Raw genomic sequence first — 16,981 nt, 5'->3', positions numbered from 1 at the left:
GACCCAATCTGAGTGCGTGTTGTGTTGTTGCGTTGTGCGTGTAGGACCGGTGCAATCCACGTCGGAGATCGTATCCTGGCGATCAACAGCAGCAGTCTGAAGGGGAAACCTCTGAGTGAAGCTATCAGTCTGCTGCAGCAGGCAGGAGAGACGGTGACTCTGAAGATCAAGAAGCAGGGAGAACGTAGGTGCACACATACACACAGGTTAACATCTACATAAAAGTCCAGATGACAAACAGGCCAAACAAAGTGCTTTGTGTTCGTCTCTCTTTAGTGTCGAGTCCGAAGTCGTGTGTGATTGGTCCAGGTCTGGGGTCGGGGTCGGGGCTTGGGCAGGAGAATCAGGATGGGGAGGAGGAGCCTGTCATCTTGATCGCTCCCTCGTCAAACCAGAGAGCGTTCAGCACGCTGCCATCTGTGGACAGTGCTGTGGAGTCATGGGACGGGTCCAACGTGGACAGCAGCTTCACGTCCCCGGGTAAGAGCTCGACCTTTGACCTTCAGTCTCTGTGTCTCTTTGTTGTTATTATTGTTGAATTATCAGTCATCTACCTGGTAAAAAAAATAGTTTATTATTTTATTTATTTGAAGAAAACTGTCTAGCTGCTGTAATGAAATAATGTATGTTGTTATTTGTAGCTCCACCGTTTCAGTCGTCTCCGTACACTTTCCACGAGTGGCGCAACGCCAAGACAACCAACAGCCAATCATCATCCTCCACTCACCAGCGAGCCAATCCGCTGTCAGATCTGGGTCTGAGTGATGACGACTGGGACCGCCCACCACTTGGAGGGTAAGGCTGGTTTGTTGTGTGGAAATCTTTTTTTCTCCATATGGAACAACTCCTCTTTCTCTAAATCTATGATTTTGGTCATTGAAGTTTCTAAGATTTCTCCCACTCGTACGTGACATTAGCATGTTAGCGTTCCTCATTCAAATCACTGGTGGATGCTAGCGGTGAGCTAGCAGCATTAACAGCAGTGTGTCTCCGTCTGCAGAGCCTGTAACCTGCCCAGCGGTCTAATCACTGACAGCAGGTACCACACTGACCTTTGGCCTGTAACCCCTCTCACTCTTCTGTCACCCCCCTGACCTCCAGAGTGAAACCCTCACCTGGTGACCTTTGACCCCCACCACACTGACACATACACCTGGCGGATGGTGTATGTTGTCGCTGCTCAATGCCCCGACCCGTCCGTCTCGTCGTTGATGAAACACCAGCATGACCCGCCCGTCACCAGCCTCCTCTGTGTGTCAGCCCTCAGGCTGTTCTCTGCTCTCATTGGCTGATTGCTCACCTTTTCCCACAGGTTCACAGTTGGGCACGATGGGACAGAACCGGACCAGGAGGAGAATTTCTGGTCTCAGGCTTTGGAGGATCTGGAGACCTGTGGCCAGAGCGGCATCCTCCGAGAGCTGGAGGTGAGTCAGAGTTACTGCAGCTGGATTTAGACACAACAATAATAGTGTGACTGTAGATGTTGGGCTGTGTGTAGCTCAACATTTCCCGACATAAAGCCTTTTTTTTCCCAGATGTTAATCTTCTAAACACAAATCATTTTCCTGAAACTCCAGTTCTGATTAAACTAAGAAACTTTCTGACCAAAAAATGATAAATTTGATCTTTAATACAAATTATTTAGTAATTTAGTAATAATAATAATAATAATTTGTTTTAGCTGAAAGAATTTTTAATCCGTCTCAGTTATGTTTAGATGATTTTAGATGTAAACCAGGATTGAACTATTTCATGGAAAAAGGTGGGAAAGCCCAGCGTTATAGTAGCAATAGTGGATTTATGATCCTGTTCTAAGTGTTTTGACTTTCTTGGAAATACAGCGGTAAATTTTAGTGACTGCGCTGAAGAGAAATGACTCCTTCTCTTCCAGGAGTCTGGAAAGGAGACGCACCTCCTCACTCTGGTATCCTCCTTCCTCCCTCCTACTAACTCTCCTCCTGTCCTCCTGGACTCTTAGTGTTATCAAACATCCGACATGTTAGCTGTTTCTGAATGTGACTCTAACCCGCAACCCAGCAGCAAGCTGCAGACCATGGTGGCAATTTGTGACATCACTCAGCTTCTGACCAATCATGTTGCAGAGTCATGTGGCACCAGGCATGGCAGTTTGAGCAAGGCATGCTTGGAAGAGCTTGCGCAAGGCCTGATGGGCAGTTTGTTTTGCCCGTTTCGAAGCAGATCTGTTAGTCATGCATGCTTCTGAGTCCTTGATTCTGATTGGCTGAAGAGTGGGCATCTGTTGAGTGATGTGAGACAACTCCATCCGATGATCAAACATGGAGTAGAACAAGGAGAATCTCATTAGAAACAAAAGCAAGTTGTTGTCAGTAGATCTCTTGTGTAGAAAATTCAGCACGTCTGAAGTAATATTAGCTCGATACACCCGTCGAGAGAGACAACATTTTAATAAACTAAAACAGACGAAGAACTTCTGAGTAGATTCTTCAGGAAACCAGTTGATGAGCCTTTAAATGAAAACTATATCAGCTGCTGTCAGTAGAAACATTAGTAGATCCCAACAATAGACTGAGCCAGTAGAAAACTGTCACATCCTGCAGTGTTTGTTCCACCTGGGGTCAAAGGTCGTACATCCAGATTGCCTTTGATCAACTGTTTTTAACCAGCGGACTTCGAATTAGATTGTTTTGATCGACTGCCTTTCTCTCATTGGGTGTCTCCAGGCAACTATTATGTCAGGCTCCACCCTCAGCCTGAACCATGACCCCACGCCCCCACGCAGCACTCTGGGACGCCAGGCAAGTTTTCAGGAACGCAGCAGTTCCCGACCGCAGGTAATGCTCACCTGGATGGTTACACCTGATGACACAAGCATGATGTCACATGTCAAAAGTCTTTGCCATTTTTTTTAAGATTTCATTCTTTGAACTTTCTCAGGTGACCCCCAGGTCCAACACTTTGCCTTCTGACCCCCAACGCCGAGCCTTTGCCATGAGGAAGATGAGGCAGGAAGTGAATGAGATCCTAAACCAGAACCCTGTGGAGCTCCACAAGGTGACCTCTGAGCTCTGACCCCTGAGACATGATGTTAGTGTTCTTCTTGTGATGCTCATACAGTGTGTGTTTGTAGCTGACTCTGGAAAAGGCCTCAGACCTGGAAGATTTTGGCTTCAGTGTTTCTGACGGTTTGTTGGACCGCGGTGTCTACGTTAACAACATACGACCAGGTGGCCCAGCAGAGCAGGGCGGCCTCCGAGCCTACGACCGAATACTGCAGGTACAAAAAACCCCAAATAGCATCACTGACCATTCAGATTTATCCCCCAGACATCTACAGGAAGTTTGACGTCCATCCAGAAGTTGTTGAGGTATTTCAATCCCCAGTGTTGGTCAGGATCCTCGAGTGCCACCCCTGTTGGACCACCCCCTTCAGAGGCATGTCTTCTGTGTGGCTAACCAACCAAATGGTTTTCCCTCCTCCAGATTAACCACGTGCGGACCAGGGACTTTGACTGCTGCCTCGTCGTTCCTCTGATCGCAGAGGCTCCAAACCGCTTGGATTTGGTCATCAGTCGAAACCCGACCTCCACCTCGCTGCTGGCCAATCACACGGATGGCACCACCAACAGCAGCCATTCCCCACAGCCAATCAGCAGTGAGCTGGGACCGTCCGAGCTTTCTACTGGCCAAGGAGAGGATGGTGGGCCGATCAAGTGGAGCCAGCCTGGTGATGGGCTGGTGGCGGGGCTCGGGGTGGGGCAGGTGAATAATAGCTCATAGCAGAAACTGGATCAAACTGGTCCTGACCAGACTGGAACAGAGAGGTCAACATGGCGAACAATACAAAATTGAATCAAACTGGATTAGACCCATCCAGCTCGGTTAAACGTGGACCGCCATGGTGCTACATACACCCTCTGGATGAACTGACCTTTGACCTCTGTCCCTGGAACTTAAAGCAGTCTGAAAGCACATTGATGGACCGAAGCAACTCCTTACCTTGTCACCTGATCCAGTTCTGCAAACAGGCGCTACTGGTGTTACCCAAACCAGAATTATGACTACTGATCATACTGGAGCCACAGCCGGAGCTACTGGTCCTACCGGGTCAAGATTAATGGGCACTGGTTCTACCAGCCCAGAGCCATGGTTCTTCTAAAACCAGAACCACAGCCAATGGTTTCACTGGTCTTAGATCAGCCAGTGGTCCTACTCGTCCAAAACACATAGGTGGTAACAGAATCATGACTACTGTTTCCACCAAAGTCAGTCCTACCTGTGCCAAGACATGGTTCTGGTTCATGGTCCTGTTGGTCAAGGAATCATGGAAACTAGACCAGAGCCATGACTGCTGCTTTTACAGGTTCAGAACTGTTGGTCCTGCTCTCTCTGGTTTTAATAAAACCAGAACCATGGCTACTGGTTGTACTGGCCAAGAACCACAGCAGCACAAATACTGATAGGACTCCAGTCCAGAATCCACAACCTGCTGATGCACGGGCAGGTTGCCAAGAAGACTAGGGATGCTCCGATCGGGGTGTCGAGGGTTGGGATCATCCAAACCTTTCAGAATCTAGCACTTTGATTTATGTCACACTGATATAAATCTAGTTTTCCAAATTTAACTCACTGCTCCAAAATACTAATCTGTTATTCTGCTTGTTTCTAAGTGGCCCTGCAGGTCTTTGACGACGATCCAGTCCTTCAGATGTTTTGTTTATGAAGGCCAGGCCATGTTTTAAATACTGAAAATGAACTAGTTTTTACAAGGCGTTTTCCTACAAAAGTATTTATAGCCAATGAGACTCATGAAAAGGATTTGTTTGAAGGATTCTGACGCCTTTGTGCTGCCTCACTCTTTTGTTGCACATGTTGCACAACTGAAGCTCTGCAGGAAGTAAGAAAAAGATCTGGAACCTACGAAGAAGGACACATGAACACTGTGATTGGGCCAGAAGGTTTGGTTTAGGTACCAGTGTTGAGGCGGTTAGGTGGTTGATCCCAAACGCTTTTAGAGTACGTCGGGTTAATCTAGAGAGGTGGGAGTAATCCTGCACACTAAATATATAAATATTGTTTTATAAAATGTAGCTGAACTCCTCATAAACTCATAGCATGCTATCAGACTAGCATGAACTGCAGTGCAAAGATTCTGCATTTTGTAATTTAAAAAAATATTCAAACACTAATCAGATGTAGTGTTGAAGAGCAGCCATGATGGATGTGACAGCTGGTATTGATCGGAGCATCCCTAATAAGATTTTCCATCTGAGACAGACAGACGGTTTACTGTTGAGTTCTGTGCCATGAACAAACTGCAGACAGAAAAGTAATAATTATGTTGATGATGATGACACTGAGCAGTTCAATAAGAATCTTTTTCTACTGTTTACACCTGTTGGACTGGCCACACTGTGTGTATGTATGTGTGTGTCTGTGTGTGTGTGTTGTGTGTGGATTAAACACAAGGCCAGTTAAGCCCCTCCCACCTGAATCCCTCCCCCTACCTTTACCCAATAGAAAGCCAGGATGAGAGACAGTTTCCAGTTCTGACAGATTCAGCTGATTGGCTGGAACCAATCAGAAAGCAAATGCTTCCCTGCCTGTCTGTGATTGGCTCTTTTCAATGCACAGACAGGACCAATCGGCTCCCAGGAAGAAGCCAAGCATGCCCCCCCCGCCCCTCTGACCAACCCCCACCCTCCAGTTACAGTGATCTATTATGCTAATCGATCTGTGTGTTTTTGATTGACTGTTGTCAGTTTACTCTGTTTGTTTGTTTGTTTTTATGGCGACTGAGCCTGAAAAGATGTAAAATAGATAAAAAAAAAAAAACAACGGTTCAGTCACGTTGGAACCATTAAACCCTGAAAACCTTCACATCATAACCACGAAAACAACGATGTTACACAAGAAAAAAGTCCTGATGAGACAGGAAACCTGTGACAGTGAATATGTGTGTGTGTGTGTGTGTGTGTGCGCCTGTGTTTTTACTTTGGAGTGACGTCTGCATCTTCCTGCTTTCACCTCAGTCTGAACTCACTATTTAAAGTGGCCAATCAGAACCTTCCCTCTGCAGCGATAGCCAGTGGAGAGCTGTTCAGCAAAAGAAAGCTGTGATTGGCTGTTTCTTTATGATTAGCTGTGATTGATCGGCCGTTCTACAACCAGGCAAACATGGTCAACTGTGATATTTAGAATCTGAAGCACAGCAGCTAACCCTAACCCTGAGTCAAGCATTAGCTTAATATGGCCGCCATTGAGTTAAATCAAATTTAGCACAAGGCTAATACTAGCTATGTTTTTCACCGTCGGGCTAATATAGCCCGTGTTTGGACAGCACACTTAATACAGGGCTAGCATCGAAGGCACATGCCATGTGCCAAGCACAGCTAATATTAGCTTTGTCAACTGTTAGCATTGGTAAGCAGAGCCATGTGTTAGCACGTGACTTGCACAGAGCTAACACCCAGATAGCTCACACCTTTGACACAGCTATCATTGGCTTACACTTTGTAAACCAGTGCTAGTACACAGTTAGCGCACAGCTAGCACAGGGCTGACACTCCCTCAAACAGGGCTAATACGTGGTACTCATAGCAGATAGTTATCTAATTTACAGATTAAATAGGGCTAACATCAGGCTAACTCAGCTAAGTCTTAACCCCTGGATCATTACCCTGGAAACACAGATAACTGTTATCTGTGACTCAGAAAATGCTAACATAAAATAGCTACTTGATTATAGCTTTGCTAACATAGGCTTCACTTCTGAATAACACAGCTATGTGTTAGCCTTGTGTTAGCATAAATATACCACAAGGCTAACACACAGTAGAAATGGCTAATATTCAGCATACATGATTAGCTAACACCTGGTTAACACATCCAGTGTTTTTGTTAGCATACAGCTAGCTGTCGCCATCTTTGGACAGACATGACACAAACATGCTCCAGAGCTGAGGGGGCGTGGCTTCAGGAGGGTATGACAAGTGAGACCTAAAGCCATACACACTGTGCTGGTTATGGAGCCAGTTTCCTGCCAATGACTACCAAACTACATGAGACCTTCAGTTTGAATAACCGCAGTTTAGTCAGCAAACACAAAACATCAGAAAAATGTCAACACAATTCTGTGTCAAGTGTTTTTTTAGTGAAGAGTCGGGAATTTTCAAAACATGTTTAGTTTTCATTTTGGCAGAAAAGTAGCTCCATAGTTGATGTGCATGAATTAACTGTGCGTGTGTGCGCGTCCGTCTATGTCTGTGTGTGTGTCTGTGTGTGTAACATTGCAGGGATTTGCACTCTAGTGATTCACCTCAGCAAGATGTCCGCCTTTCCACACACACATCCTTGTACACCTATGTTTGTGGGGAACGTTACTCCAACTCTGTCAACATGACGACAAAGTCCTCGGCCTTGGTCCTCACAAGGCCTCCAGTCCCCACAAATATAGTCCACACACACACACACACACACACACACACACACACACACACACACACACACACACACACACACACACACACACACACACACACACACACACACACACACACACACACACTGCACTGCCATTTGAAATAGTGGGTCAGATTAGTTTCCATGTAGCTTCACCAACCAACTAAGCTGTATTTTTCTTTAAAGGAACAGGGATGTTGTAAAGTATTTTTGTACAAATTTAATACTTTGGTAGCATGACGTTCCTGGTGTTTGTCCTGTCGGGCTCCACTGCTCTCCACCCCTCCTTTGTATGGACGACTACTGAGCAACAATAAAGATGAAGACCTGCTGGGGAAGGCTGGGCTCCGTGTGTCCTCTCACACAAAAACACACCTTTGTTTTTATGTTACACACACTTCAATACGTTGGTGGCACCACCTTTCATATTTAAAATATAATTTAGTGGAGTTGAATATTGTGTAAACTATTGTGGTTTTATGAACATCTTTTATTTATCTTAAATTGTACTCCAGAAACATTCCTGTTTTGTAGAATAAATTAAACTCTATAATTGGTCAGTAGGCTTATTAAATTTTAGAGTGGCATTAAATAATTTATGTCCAAAAAATATTGAGATGTTATAAAAAAGAATATCAGGGAATAATGTGTAATCTGATGAGGGAAACATTTTGATAAATTATATGGAAAAGCAACATACTGAGCGTAACTCAGGGATGTACTTTATTAGAGTTAAAATATATATTTTTAATAAACCACTTATTGACTGTGTCTTATAAAACTAATGAATCCAGATGTCTATAGAGCCCATCAGTGTTCTCCATCACTGAATTCTCTCTAAAATATTAAAATTTTATCTAATTTCTAAGAATATTTTTCTCTTTTATTTAAGTTAACCCGGATGTGACGTAACTGCTCGGTGCTCGACTGTGCCGCCTGTTCGGTGAGTCGGTGTTGGATCGCTGCGCTCTGTCTTCCGGTCTGTCGTCGGTGCCGTTTCATCGTCACACAACGCAACACAACACGACACAGCTTCTCATCTGTTGCAGACACACAAACACGGAGGCCGGCGGGAAACATGTCCACCGCGCTGGAGAGCTACATCAACCGTATCCTTCCACCGCTAGCCGGCTAACATGCTAACCGCCCGTCCGAATGAATGGAGCGGAGCTAGTTAGCACACAAGCTAGGAGAGAAATTTAGCTCCGTTTTTTGGTGAGAAACAGCCTCCAAACTTCGATTTAGCTGCACCAGTGTGTAGTTAAGAGTTGTGTGTGTGTTAAACCAGTCCAGTTTTTCCATTGTGTCCCAACGCTGTTGTTTGATTAACGGAGCTGCAGGCACCGTGGCCATCGTCACTTCGGACGGGAGGATGATTGTGGTGAGTTTCAAAACTTTCCTTCACAGAAGACTTAAAAACCTGAAAGCTTTCTGCTTCCAGCTTCAAATTTAGAAGGATGTCAACGAATCTCAGTGGGGCCCGATTTATCGGTGTTTTTGGACAAACGGGGAACTTCTGAGATGCATTTTGAACATGAAGTGCAGAAATTAGACATTTTGTCCGTAAAATCAAAACTCCAGAGGAATGAGCCTGAAAATGACAAACTGGGGGTGTCCAATCATTTTAAACAAACACACACTTTTATAATCAGTATAATCACTTTATTGGTTGTTATTCTTATTACTGGTGTGAATGAAGCCGAACAGGAAACGATATGCAGCACTTTCTGATTGTAATGGCCGTTTGTGTGTCTGTGTTTGTGTGTCTGTGTTTGTGTGTCTGTGTTCAGGGCACTCTGAAGGGCTTCGATCAGACCATCAACCTGATCCTGGATGAGAGTCATGAGCGGGTGTTCAGCTCCAGTCAGGGGGTGGAGCAGGTGGTTCTGGGACTTTACATCGTCCGAGGAGACAACGTGTGAGTCACATCAGTAACCTTTATTTTTCAAACGTATAGGGGTGAAAGGTCAAATGAAGCCCTGCCTGTTTGTGTTGTGGCATGTTTCCATCTGGTCATTATCAGTGTCTGATTAGCGGCGCCATCTTTGTGTTTCAGGGCCGTGATCGGTGAGATCGACGAGGAGACCGACTCCACTCTGGATTTAGGTAACATCAGAGCTGAGCCACTCAACTCCGTCGTCCACTGACCTCTGACCTCCGACCTGGTTGCAGCAACAGTGTGACTCACGCTGCGTCAAATCATTCCCTCACCCGTTTGACTCTAACGTCAGACATGAGGGTCAGATAGCAGCTGAGAGCGCCGTGGGGCGAGAAAGTGATTTCAGACAGCGTCAGCTGAGACCTGGAGTCTGCAACAAGGACTTCATTTATCCAGCAATGACGCCCTATTTCTTTTTTTATAAATGAAGTGAAATTGTTCAAGTTAAGTTTTTTTTATGCTTTGTGTCTGTCGGATTGTGATTGTGTAATAAAGTTTAAATTGTCAAATTCTGACAAAAGCTGTTGAGCTGTTTTTGTGTTGATCTGCAGGATAATTTTCTGAAGTTGAATTGTTTAGAATCTGCACATTTAATTTGATCTCAGTTTAGTTTGCTCTGCGCCGTCTTCCTGTTTTAGATGTTTCACACGCTCACCAAACATCAGGGCTTTCTCTTCAATCCTTTCTCCGCCGGAGGCACCAATAACATTTATGTTCACTGTTTGTCAACATCTGCACACAAATCAAATCAATCATTTCTTTTAAAGCGTAGAAACATGAGTATGTGCTGGTTAGTGTCGGGAACTGAAGAGTGTTAGCTTGTTATTTTGGCAGCAGAGTTTCTTCCACCAGCGAGTGTTTTGGTCGTGTTTGTGACTCTTTGGTCAGAACGAGGCCTTCCTGCAGTTGACGGATTTGATCCGGAGTCGGAGCCGGATCCTCGTAGTGCAGCCTCAGCCAGGGGACGCCTGACAACAGAAAACAGCAGTCAGGAGTCCATCATCATCATCATCATCATCATCATGACGTCACCGCTCACCTTTCCCAACCTTCTGACCCAGTGACACCAGAAGCTCCGCCCCCACGCTGTGATTGATTGGCTCTCCCACCTTCGATCGCCCCGCCCCCAGCTTGTGAAGGACAACAGCTAAAGTCATTCCGTCCACATCAGACACGACTCCTGCAGGACAGACCCACAAATTAATTAATTAATAATAAACCCATCTGTGAGAACAGACATGTTCAGAAACAGTTCATTTAATATGTATCTGAGGAAAAATTTGAAAGTAAAGTCACAAAAATAAGTGTCACTAAAAACACAAACTGGAAGTTGGAAACACTTTAAATGTCACTGAAATGAGTGTTTCGCTTTGGAGCAGTTACTCCGTCTCACCGTCGGAGGGCGCCGTCAGCTCGAGCTGATGTTCGGCTTTTCTCAGGATTTGGTGATAATCCGTGTTGGGGGAGCACAAAGTCCGGGCCAGGTCTCTGTCGACCCCCTGAGCCTCCATCATGGCCCGGAACCGGTCCAGAGCCGCTCCGCTGCTCACCGCCTCGGAGATGTTCTTCTGGCCCGCCGGCAGGTCGGACACCAGCCCGGTCATCATCAGCAGCAGGCCGCCTGCAGGAGCAGAGCCAACGTTCACACCTTCCCCACACCTCTCCGCTGTAAAGGTGGATGAATGGAGTACCCAGAGTGGAAACCAGCTCCATCAGGTCTGCAGGGCCGTTTCCCTTCAGAGCCTCCAGAGACTCCACCACCTCCAGACTGTTCCCCACACACCGGCCGATCGGAGCGTCCATGCAGCTGAGGACGGCGCTGGTTCTGATTCCCAGACGGTTCCCAACATTCACCTGAGACCGACAACAACAACAACATCAACACAACGCCGCTCACTGAGACCATTCAAAGGGGCCCTGAACGCACCATGGACTGGGCCAGTTCTTTGGCACTCTCCTTGTCTTTGTAGAGAGCAGCTCGGCCGAACTTCACGTCCAGAACCAGAGCATCCAGAGACTCCGCTCCTTTCTTCGAGATGATCGAACCTGGAACAGAGAAAACCTTCATTCCCGTCCAAACAGCTGAACCGGTTGTGTGTCGGCGGTTCGGTACCGGTGATGAGCGGCAGGCTGTCCACGGTGCTGGTGGCGTCCCGCAGGGCGTACAGGATTCTGTCTGCAGGAACCAACATGGCCGTCTGACCCACAATGCAACAGCCCACCGAGCTCAGGGTCTGCTGGATCTGCCACAGCGGAAACAGACCGAACTTAGAGCCGAACTAAAGAAACCTTTGGACCGCAAAGCGGCAGAAGGAGTTCGGTCCCACCTGCTCTGACGGCAGCTGGACGGTGAATCCGGGAATCGACTCCAGTTTGTCCAGAGTCCCTCCGGTGTGGGCCAAGCCCCGCCCACTGATCATCGGCACCTGTCGGGGACGAAACTGGCGTCATGACGTCATCGCCACTCAACCAACGTGCTAGTTTTATTTGTCGTTAAACGCCAAAAAAGTCAACGTCTGTTTTGGAGAAGGTGACCAAGTCGGACGAAGAAAACCAGTTTAAAGAAAACCAACAGCTAAATGTACCTTACAGCCGCAGGCGGCCAGCGCGGGGGCCAACACCAGGCTGACCTTATCTCCCACCCCACCTGTGGAGTGCTTATCAACCACTCGCCCCGCCCACTCCTTGGGCCATGACATCACTTCCCCCGACGTCATCATCTCTCTGGTCAGGACCTCGGTCTCCCTGTCGACCATCCCCTTCTGCCAGATGGCCATCAGCATCGCCCCTTCAAAGACAGACAGACAGACAGACAGAGGTCAGAGGTCAGGAGGTCAGGTCTCCACTCGGGGCCACTAAACGACATCACGAGGTCCTAAACTGGACTTCGGATCTGCACCTGCAGCGGTCTCACCTGTCTGACAGGGCTGGATGGTTTCGTCCGTCACGGCCTGGATGAAGGCTTTGACCTCTTCATCACTCAGGACTTCTCCGTCTCTCTTCTTCCTGATCAGATCTTGGATGGACAGCATGATGGCCTGAAAACAAACACACACAAATTCCTTGACAGAGCTGCACAAACGTTTGGTGAAACATTTAGTGATTTTCCTGCCAACAAACTGCAGCAACGGCCAATTGTGGGCTGAAAGAATCTGAACAGTTCATTTGTGACTGTGTGTCCTGAAAAAACTCCTTCAGTCAGACACAAGTAACAAAAAACAACACAAACTAGGAGGAGCTGAACTGAGCTTTAAACTGAGATCAACAAAAGTTAACTCAATTTCAAACAAGCACAAACTTCTACATAAATTTGGCAACAAAGGTCCTCACAATGTGAGACAGACACACACCATGGTCCTCACAATGTGATACAAACACACACCATGGTCCTCACAATGTGAGACAGACACACACCATGGTCCTCACAATGTGAGACAGACACACACCATGGTCCTCACAATGTGATACAAACACACACCATGGTCCTCACAATGTGAGACAGACACACACCATGGTCCTCACAATGTGATACAAACACACACCATGGTCCTCACAATGTGATACAAACACACACCATGGTCCTCACAATGTGAGACAGACACACACCATGGTCCTCACAATGTGATACAAACACACACCATGGTCCTCACAATGTGAGACAGACACACACCATGGTCCTCACAATGTGATACAAACACACACCATGGTCCTCACAATGTAAGACAAACACACACCATGGTCCTCACAATGTGAGACAAACACACACCATGGTCCTCACAATGTGATACAAACACACACCATGGTCCTCACAATGAAGCATAAACAAGATTCACACACAGACACACACATACAATGATCTTCACAATAGAGCATAAAACAAGTCTCTCTCACACACACACACACACACACACACACACACACACACACACACACACACACACACACACACAGCAGTGTACCTGGTCGGTTGTTTGTCGTCTCTGAAGTTTCATCGACTCTGCAGCTCCTCGTATAAAAACCTCTAGGCAAGCTCTTCAGCCAATGGGAGAGCAGGAAGGTGGAGGCCGAGGACCAATCAGGAGTCAGCAGGCTTGACTCAGTGACAGAAAAAACAAAAAACAGGAAGTTTCACTTTCAGGCCCAGTTGGGCTGATTCGGTTCCAGCTGACATTCTTTAGTCGGCTGCAGAGGATCAAAAACAACTCTGACTCGTTTGTCTGCTGAAGTCAAAGCAAACAGATTTTCTTTCTCTTTTACTTGAAATTGTCTTAATTACAGGAAATATATTTTTTAACTCCACAGGTTTCCTGTTCTGATTGAGACGTTTGTGAAGTTAAAGCTGAAATATAAATAAATTTGTGAATAAACTGAAAATTTCTAGTTTCTCACAAACATAATAAACACGACATTTTAACAACTATCAATCAGCTTTTCTGTGTTTTAGTTATTTACTGACAGAAGTGGAGCAAACTGACTTCTTTTTTCTTGTCACTTTTTGTCGCCTTTCCTCTGCATCCTGTCATTTCTTTATTTTCCTTGTCCTGCTGTGTCAAGTATTATCTTATCAAACGTCTCAAAACCAGATTCTTTCGTTGTGCTTCTTCAGGTCTAATTCATAATCTGTCAGCAGATTATGCGATCCAGATAAGGAGAGAAAAGTCAAAATGCACTTTGAACTTAAAGTTTTCAATGAGAAGGACGAAGGCCAAACATTATATTTGTAATAAAGGTCATTTATTACAGTTTATTATAAAGATTACAGTCTGTTGCGTTGCAGAGCTCAGCAGTTGTCATTGTGTGCTCTTTCTGTTCTTTAGAAAAGGGAAGGAAGAAAAACTACAAGTACACACACCACCCACTCCAGAAGAACCTACAAACATACTGTAAAAAGAGGAAGGGGGGTGAAAGAGGAAGAGAAAAAGGGCAGCCATGAAACCAATATAACTATAAGACCATCAGGAGGAGGCGGAGGCGTTGCCATGGTCCCCACATTTGTGCCGACATCATCAGATTTGCAGCGTTGAAGGTTTGAATCTTTGTTGTGTCGTAGCGTCAGATCGTTTTGGTCTAACTGATTTCTGAGCTGCAGATTTGAACACTCGACCTTTTCAGGTGACACGTTAGCTGAAGGTCCACGAGGTCTTTGATTCTAAATCCGGTCCAGACTGGTCTCAGAGAGGATCAGTCTGGATTCAGAAATTTAGGGGAAAGAGATCTGTGGGGACCTGAGGTCAGAGGTCACGAGGTCACATGACCTCTGATGTCAGCTGTGGGCTCCTTCTGATGACTCTGTACAGTAGACTGTAGTCCGTTATAATATATACTCAGAGGAACCGGTCTGGTCCATGTGGTCTTAAGTCAGTGTGAACAGCTACACAACTGCAGAGCGGCAACAGCTGACTCACACTAAACACACTTCACTTAGTGAAGCGAGTGAATTAAACGTAGACTCTTTTCAATCGTCTGAAAAATGAATAATGTTCTGATCAAAGCTGCAGATGACCGACCTGGTTTTGGTTTTAAACCGGGGCAACTGTCAGATTTCATCTGAGCCTGGAAGTCAAGAAGAACTTCAAACTTTTCACCAACAGGACGACCTGTGATGACGTCACAACTGGACGCCAAGATGTCGCCATTCAGTCAACGATCCACGATAATAAAGCTTCAGCTTTTCAAAGTTCACGGTGTACCAGGGGTGCAGGGCCTGATTGGTCGTTATGTAGCCTAGCATTAGGCTAACAGCTGATGTGTAGCTGTTTACAAAGTCTGAATATCACATTTGGATAAAGACCTCATTGAATACAGTCTACCAAAATATGACATAATAAATTTGATTTAGTTTCTATATATTACACTATGGCTACATTATTCTAACATAATATATATTATAGAGACTATTTAGTCTACTGTAATGTGCTGTACACAGTCTATACATTCTATACTTCTGATGAACAACTTTGGAAAAGAATGATTGTATCTTTGCACGCGTTCAGGTGCTTCAGTTAAAAAGAACCGAGAAACGCTGTAGATCAGTTTGTGGTGGAAACAGGCACTGACATGTCGATTGTGCTTCAGAAGGGATCAGGAGGCTGAAAATGTCGGGTCCAGTTGTCTGTTCAACAACCGCTTCAATAAAAGAATCCAAAAACTCCCTAAAGTCAACAGTTGGTCCTAAATTCACCTTCCAGCAGCTTCAGAAAGGTCTCTTTTCTGCTGTATCCTGTTTTTTTGTTGTTTTTGTTTAGCAGCAGTTTGTGTCATCTTTTTGTCAAGTTTCAGCTTTTTCCTGTTTCTGGTTTGGTGATTTGGTAACAAGATATACGACACGCGAGTCAATCTTTATTGTTGGAAGGTGGATTTTCTCAGTTTTAGTGAACTAAGCTGGCAGTTTCCTCATTTCCAGGCTTTGTGCTAAGCTAAAAACTAAACACTTTTAGATGACTTCTGATCTCAACTATGAGAGTTTAGAGAACTACAACGATCAGCTGATCTGCAGGTTTTTAAAAGCATGAAATGGGAAATTGTGATAATCTGTCTATTAACGCTGAAGATTCTTCATTCAGGTTGTTTTTCAAGAGAAAGCTGGTTTCACATTTTCTTATGTGAGAAGTTGTTGAATAAACACGAAATGGTTGAGCCAAAAGTTTCTGCTCAATTCGAAACAATTGACATTCATTTTTTTTTTTTTTAAACTTATTTTACGTTTTATCAACCAAACAATTGAAAAAATATAAATATGTAATTTCATAATCGTTTAAAGCCCTAAAGTTTGACAGCGTTGACTCTGTAGCAAACATCGAATTGGGAAACTCCACTTCTGGCCTCTGGGGAATCTCTTTCTAATGTCTGGAGGAAACTCCATATATGGCAGGGAGATTTCCCCAATATGGCAGGGAGGAAACTCCATTTATGGCCGTTTGTGACGAGTGACCGTGACTGCAGGTAGAGCCGTAATGGACGCGCTGATTCAGGAATTACACAACAGAGTTTAGGGGGTTAACTGAGAGGAGGAGAAGGAGTATTTCTGTACAGATGGCTTTAAACAGATAGCACCACGTACAGTAAAGCCCTCGATAAGCAGGTTAGGAACCGTAGAGGTTTACCGTTGGAGCTCTGCTGCAGCTCTCCCTGAAACACACAGCACATCAGCACAAAGTCACACTCATTGACAAATCATCATGAATTCCAAAACATCACCGAAACGACCCTGAAATTCAACTCATTGTCAAATCATAAGGAACTGAAAATCATTTTCCAAACTATTATAAACTCTGTAAGTCATCACCACCACATTATTATTACTTGTTATTCATAAATTCTAAATGATCCGTATTAAGATATGAACTCAAAAATTTAACACAAATTCTTCATGAGTGATATTTGAAAAAAAAAAAAAAAAGTAAAGTCACTATAACTTTCTGAAATGAGCGGAGCCGTGTCGTCGGCTTATCGTCCCGGTAAATGTTGCTAAACCTCCAGCTGATCTGGTCTGGGGAAGCAGAATGGCACAAGAAAAGAACCCGTCTCATTTTGTCGTCATGAGTTTGTCAGATCAGCTCTTTGATCGACGTTGAAAGCGGCAGCAGAGCTCCAGTCACTGAT

The 16,981-nt window shown here is 45.2% G+C and overlaps 3 protein-coding genes across 4 annotated transcripts in view; 2 read left to right on the top strand and 1 right to left on the bottom strand.

Annotated features, from left to right (window-relative positions):
* Positions 1-7,943, top strand: part of grip1 (glutamate receptor interacting protein 1) — a 28,538-nt gene extending 20,595 nt beyond the window's left edge. Inside the window, exons 18-25 of the mRNA XM_029495519.1 lie at positions 45-184; positions 277-480; positions 642-795; positions 1,313-1,424; positions 2,703-2,813; positions 2,917-3,033; positions 3,110-3,256; positions 3,463-7,943. Coding sequence (XP_029351379.1) covers positions 45-184; positions 277-480; positions 642-795; positions 1,313-1,424; positions 2,703-2,813; positions 2,917-3,033; positions 3,110-3,256; positions 3,463-3,759 — 1,282 coding nt within the window. The 3' untranslated portion in view covers positions 3,760-7,943. The remainder of the gene's footprint in view (positions 1-44; positions 185-276; positions 481-641; positions 796-1,312; positions 1,425-2,702; positions 2,814-2,916; positions 3,034-3,109; positions 3,257-3,462) is intronic.
* Positions 7,944-8,366: 423 nt separating this feature from the next.
* Positions 8,367-9,894, top strand: lsm8 (LSM8 homolog, U6 small nuclear RNA associated). 2 transcript variants are annotated; one of them, XM_029495564.1, is made up of 4 exons: positions 8,367-8,549; positions 8,781-8,821; positions 9,231-9,358; positions 9,497-9,894. In XM_029495564.1, the coding sequence occupies exons 1-4, from the start codon at positions 8,519-8,521 to the stop codon at positions 9,585-9,587; spliced, it is 291 nt and encodes a 96-aa protein (XP_029351424.1). In that variant the 5' UTR covers positions 8,367-8,518; the 3' UTR covers positions 9,588-9,894. The 2 variants fall into 2 exon arrangements, with proteins under 2 accessions (XP_029351424.1, XP_029351423.1); XM_029495563.1 differs by lacking the exons at positions 8,367-8,549; positions 8,781-8,821 and having other exon boundaries at positions 8,849-9,358.
* On the bottom strand, positions 9,081-13,383 carry tymp (thymidine phosphorylase). Its single transcript, XM_029495562.1, has 10 exons — positions 13,339-13,383; positions 12,294-12,417; positions 11,965-12,167; positions 11,707-11,805; positions 11,493-11,622; positions 11,307-11,425; positions 11,071-11,233; positions 10,773-11,000; positions 10,419-10,559; positions 9,081-10,347 (listed from the first exon to the last, which is right to left on the bottom strand). Exons 1-10 carry the CDS (start codon positions 13,369-13,371, stop codon positions 10,202-10,204), a joined length of 1,386 nt encoding a protein of 461 aa, XP_029351422.1. The 5' UTR covers positions 13,372-13,383; the 3' UTR covers positions 9,081-10,201.
* Positions 13,384-16,981: the final 3,598 nt, after the last annotated feature.

Source organism: Echeneis naucrates, chromosome 23 (genome assembly GCF_900963305.1).
Source record: "Echeneis naucrates chromosome 23, fEcheNa1.1, whole genome shotgun sequence".
Classification (NCBI taxonomy): domain Eukaryota; kingdom Metazoa; phylum Chordata; class Actinopteri; order Carangiformes; family Echeneidae; genus Echeneis; species Echeneis naucrates.
This window is presented reverse-complemented; position numbering and strand designations above follow the sequence as displayed.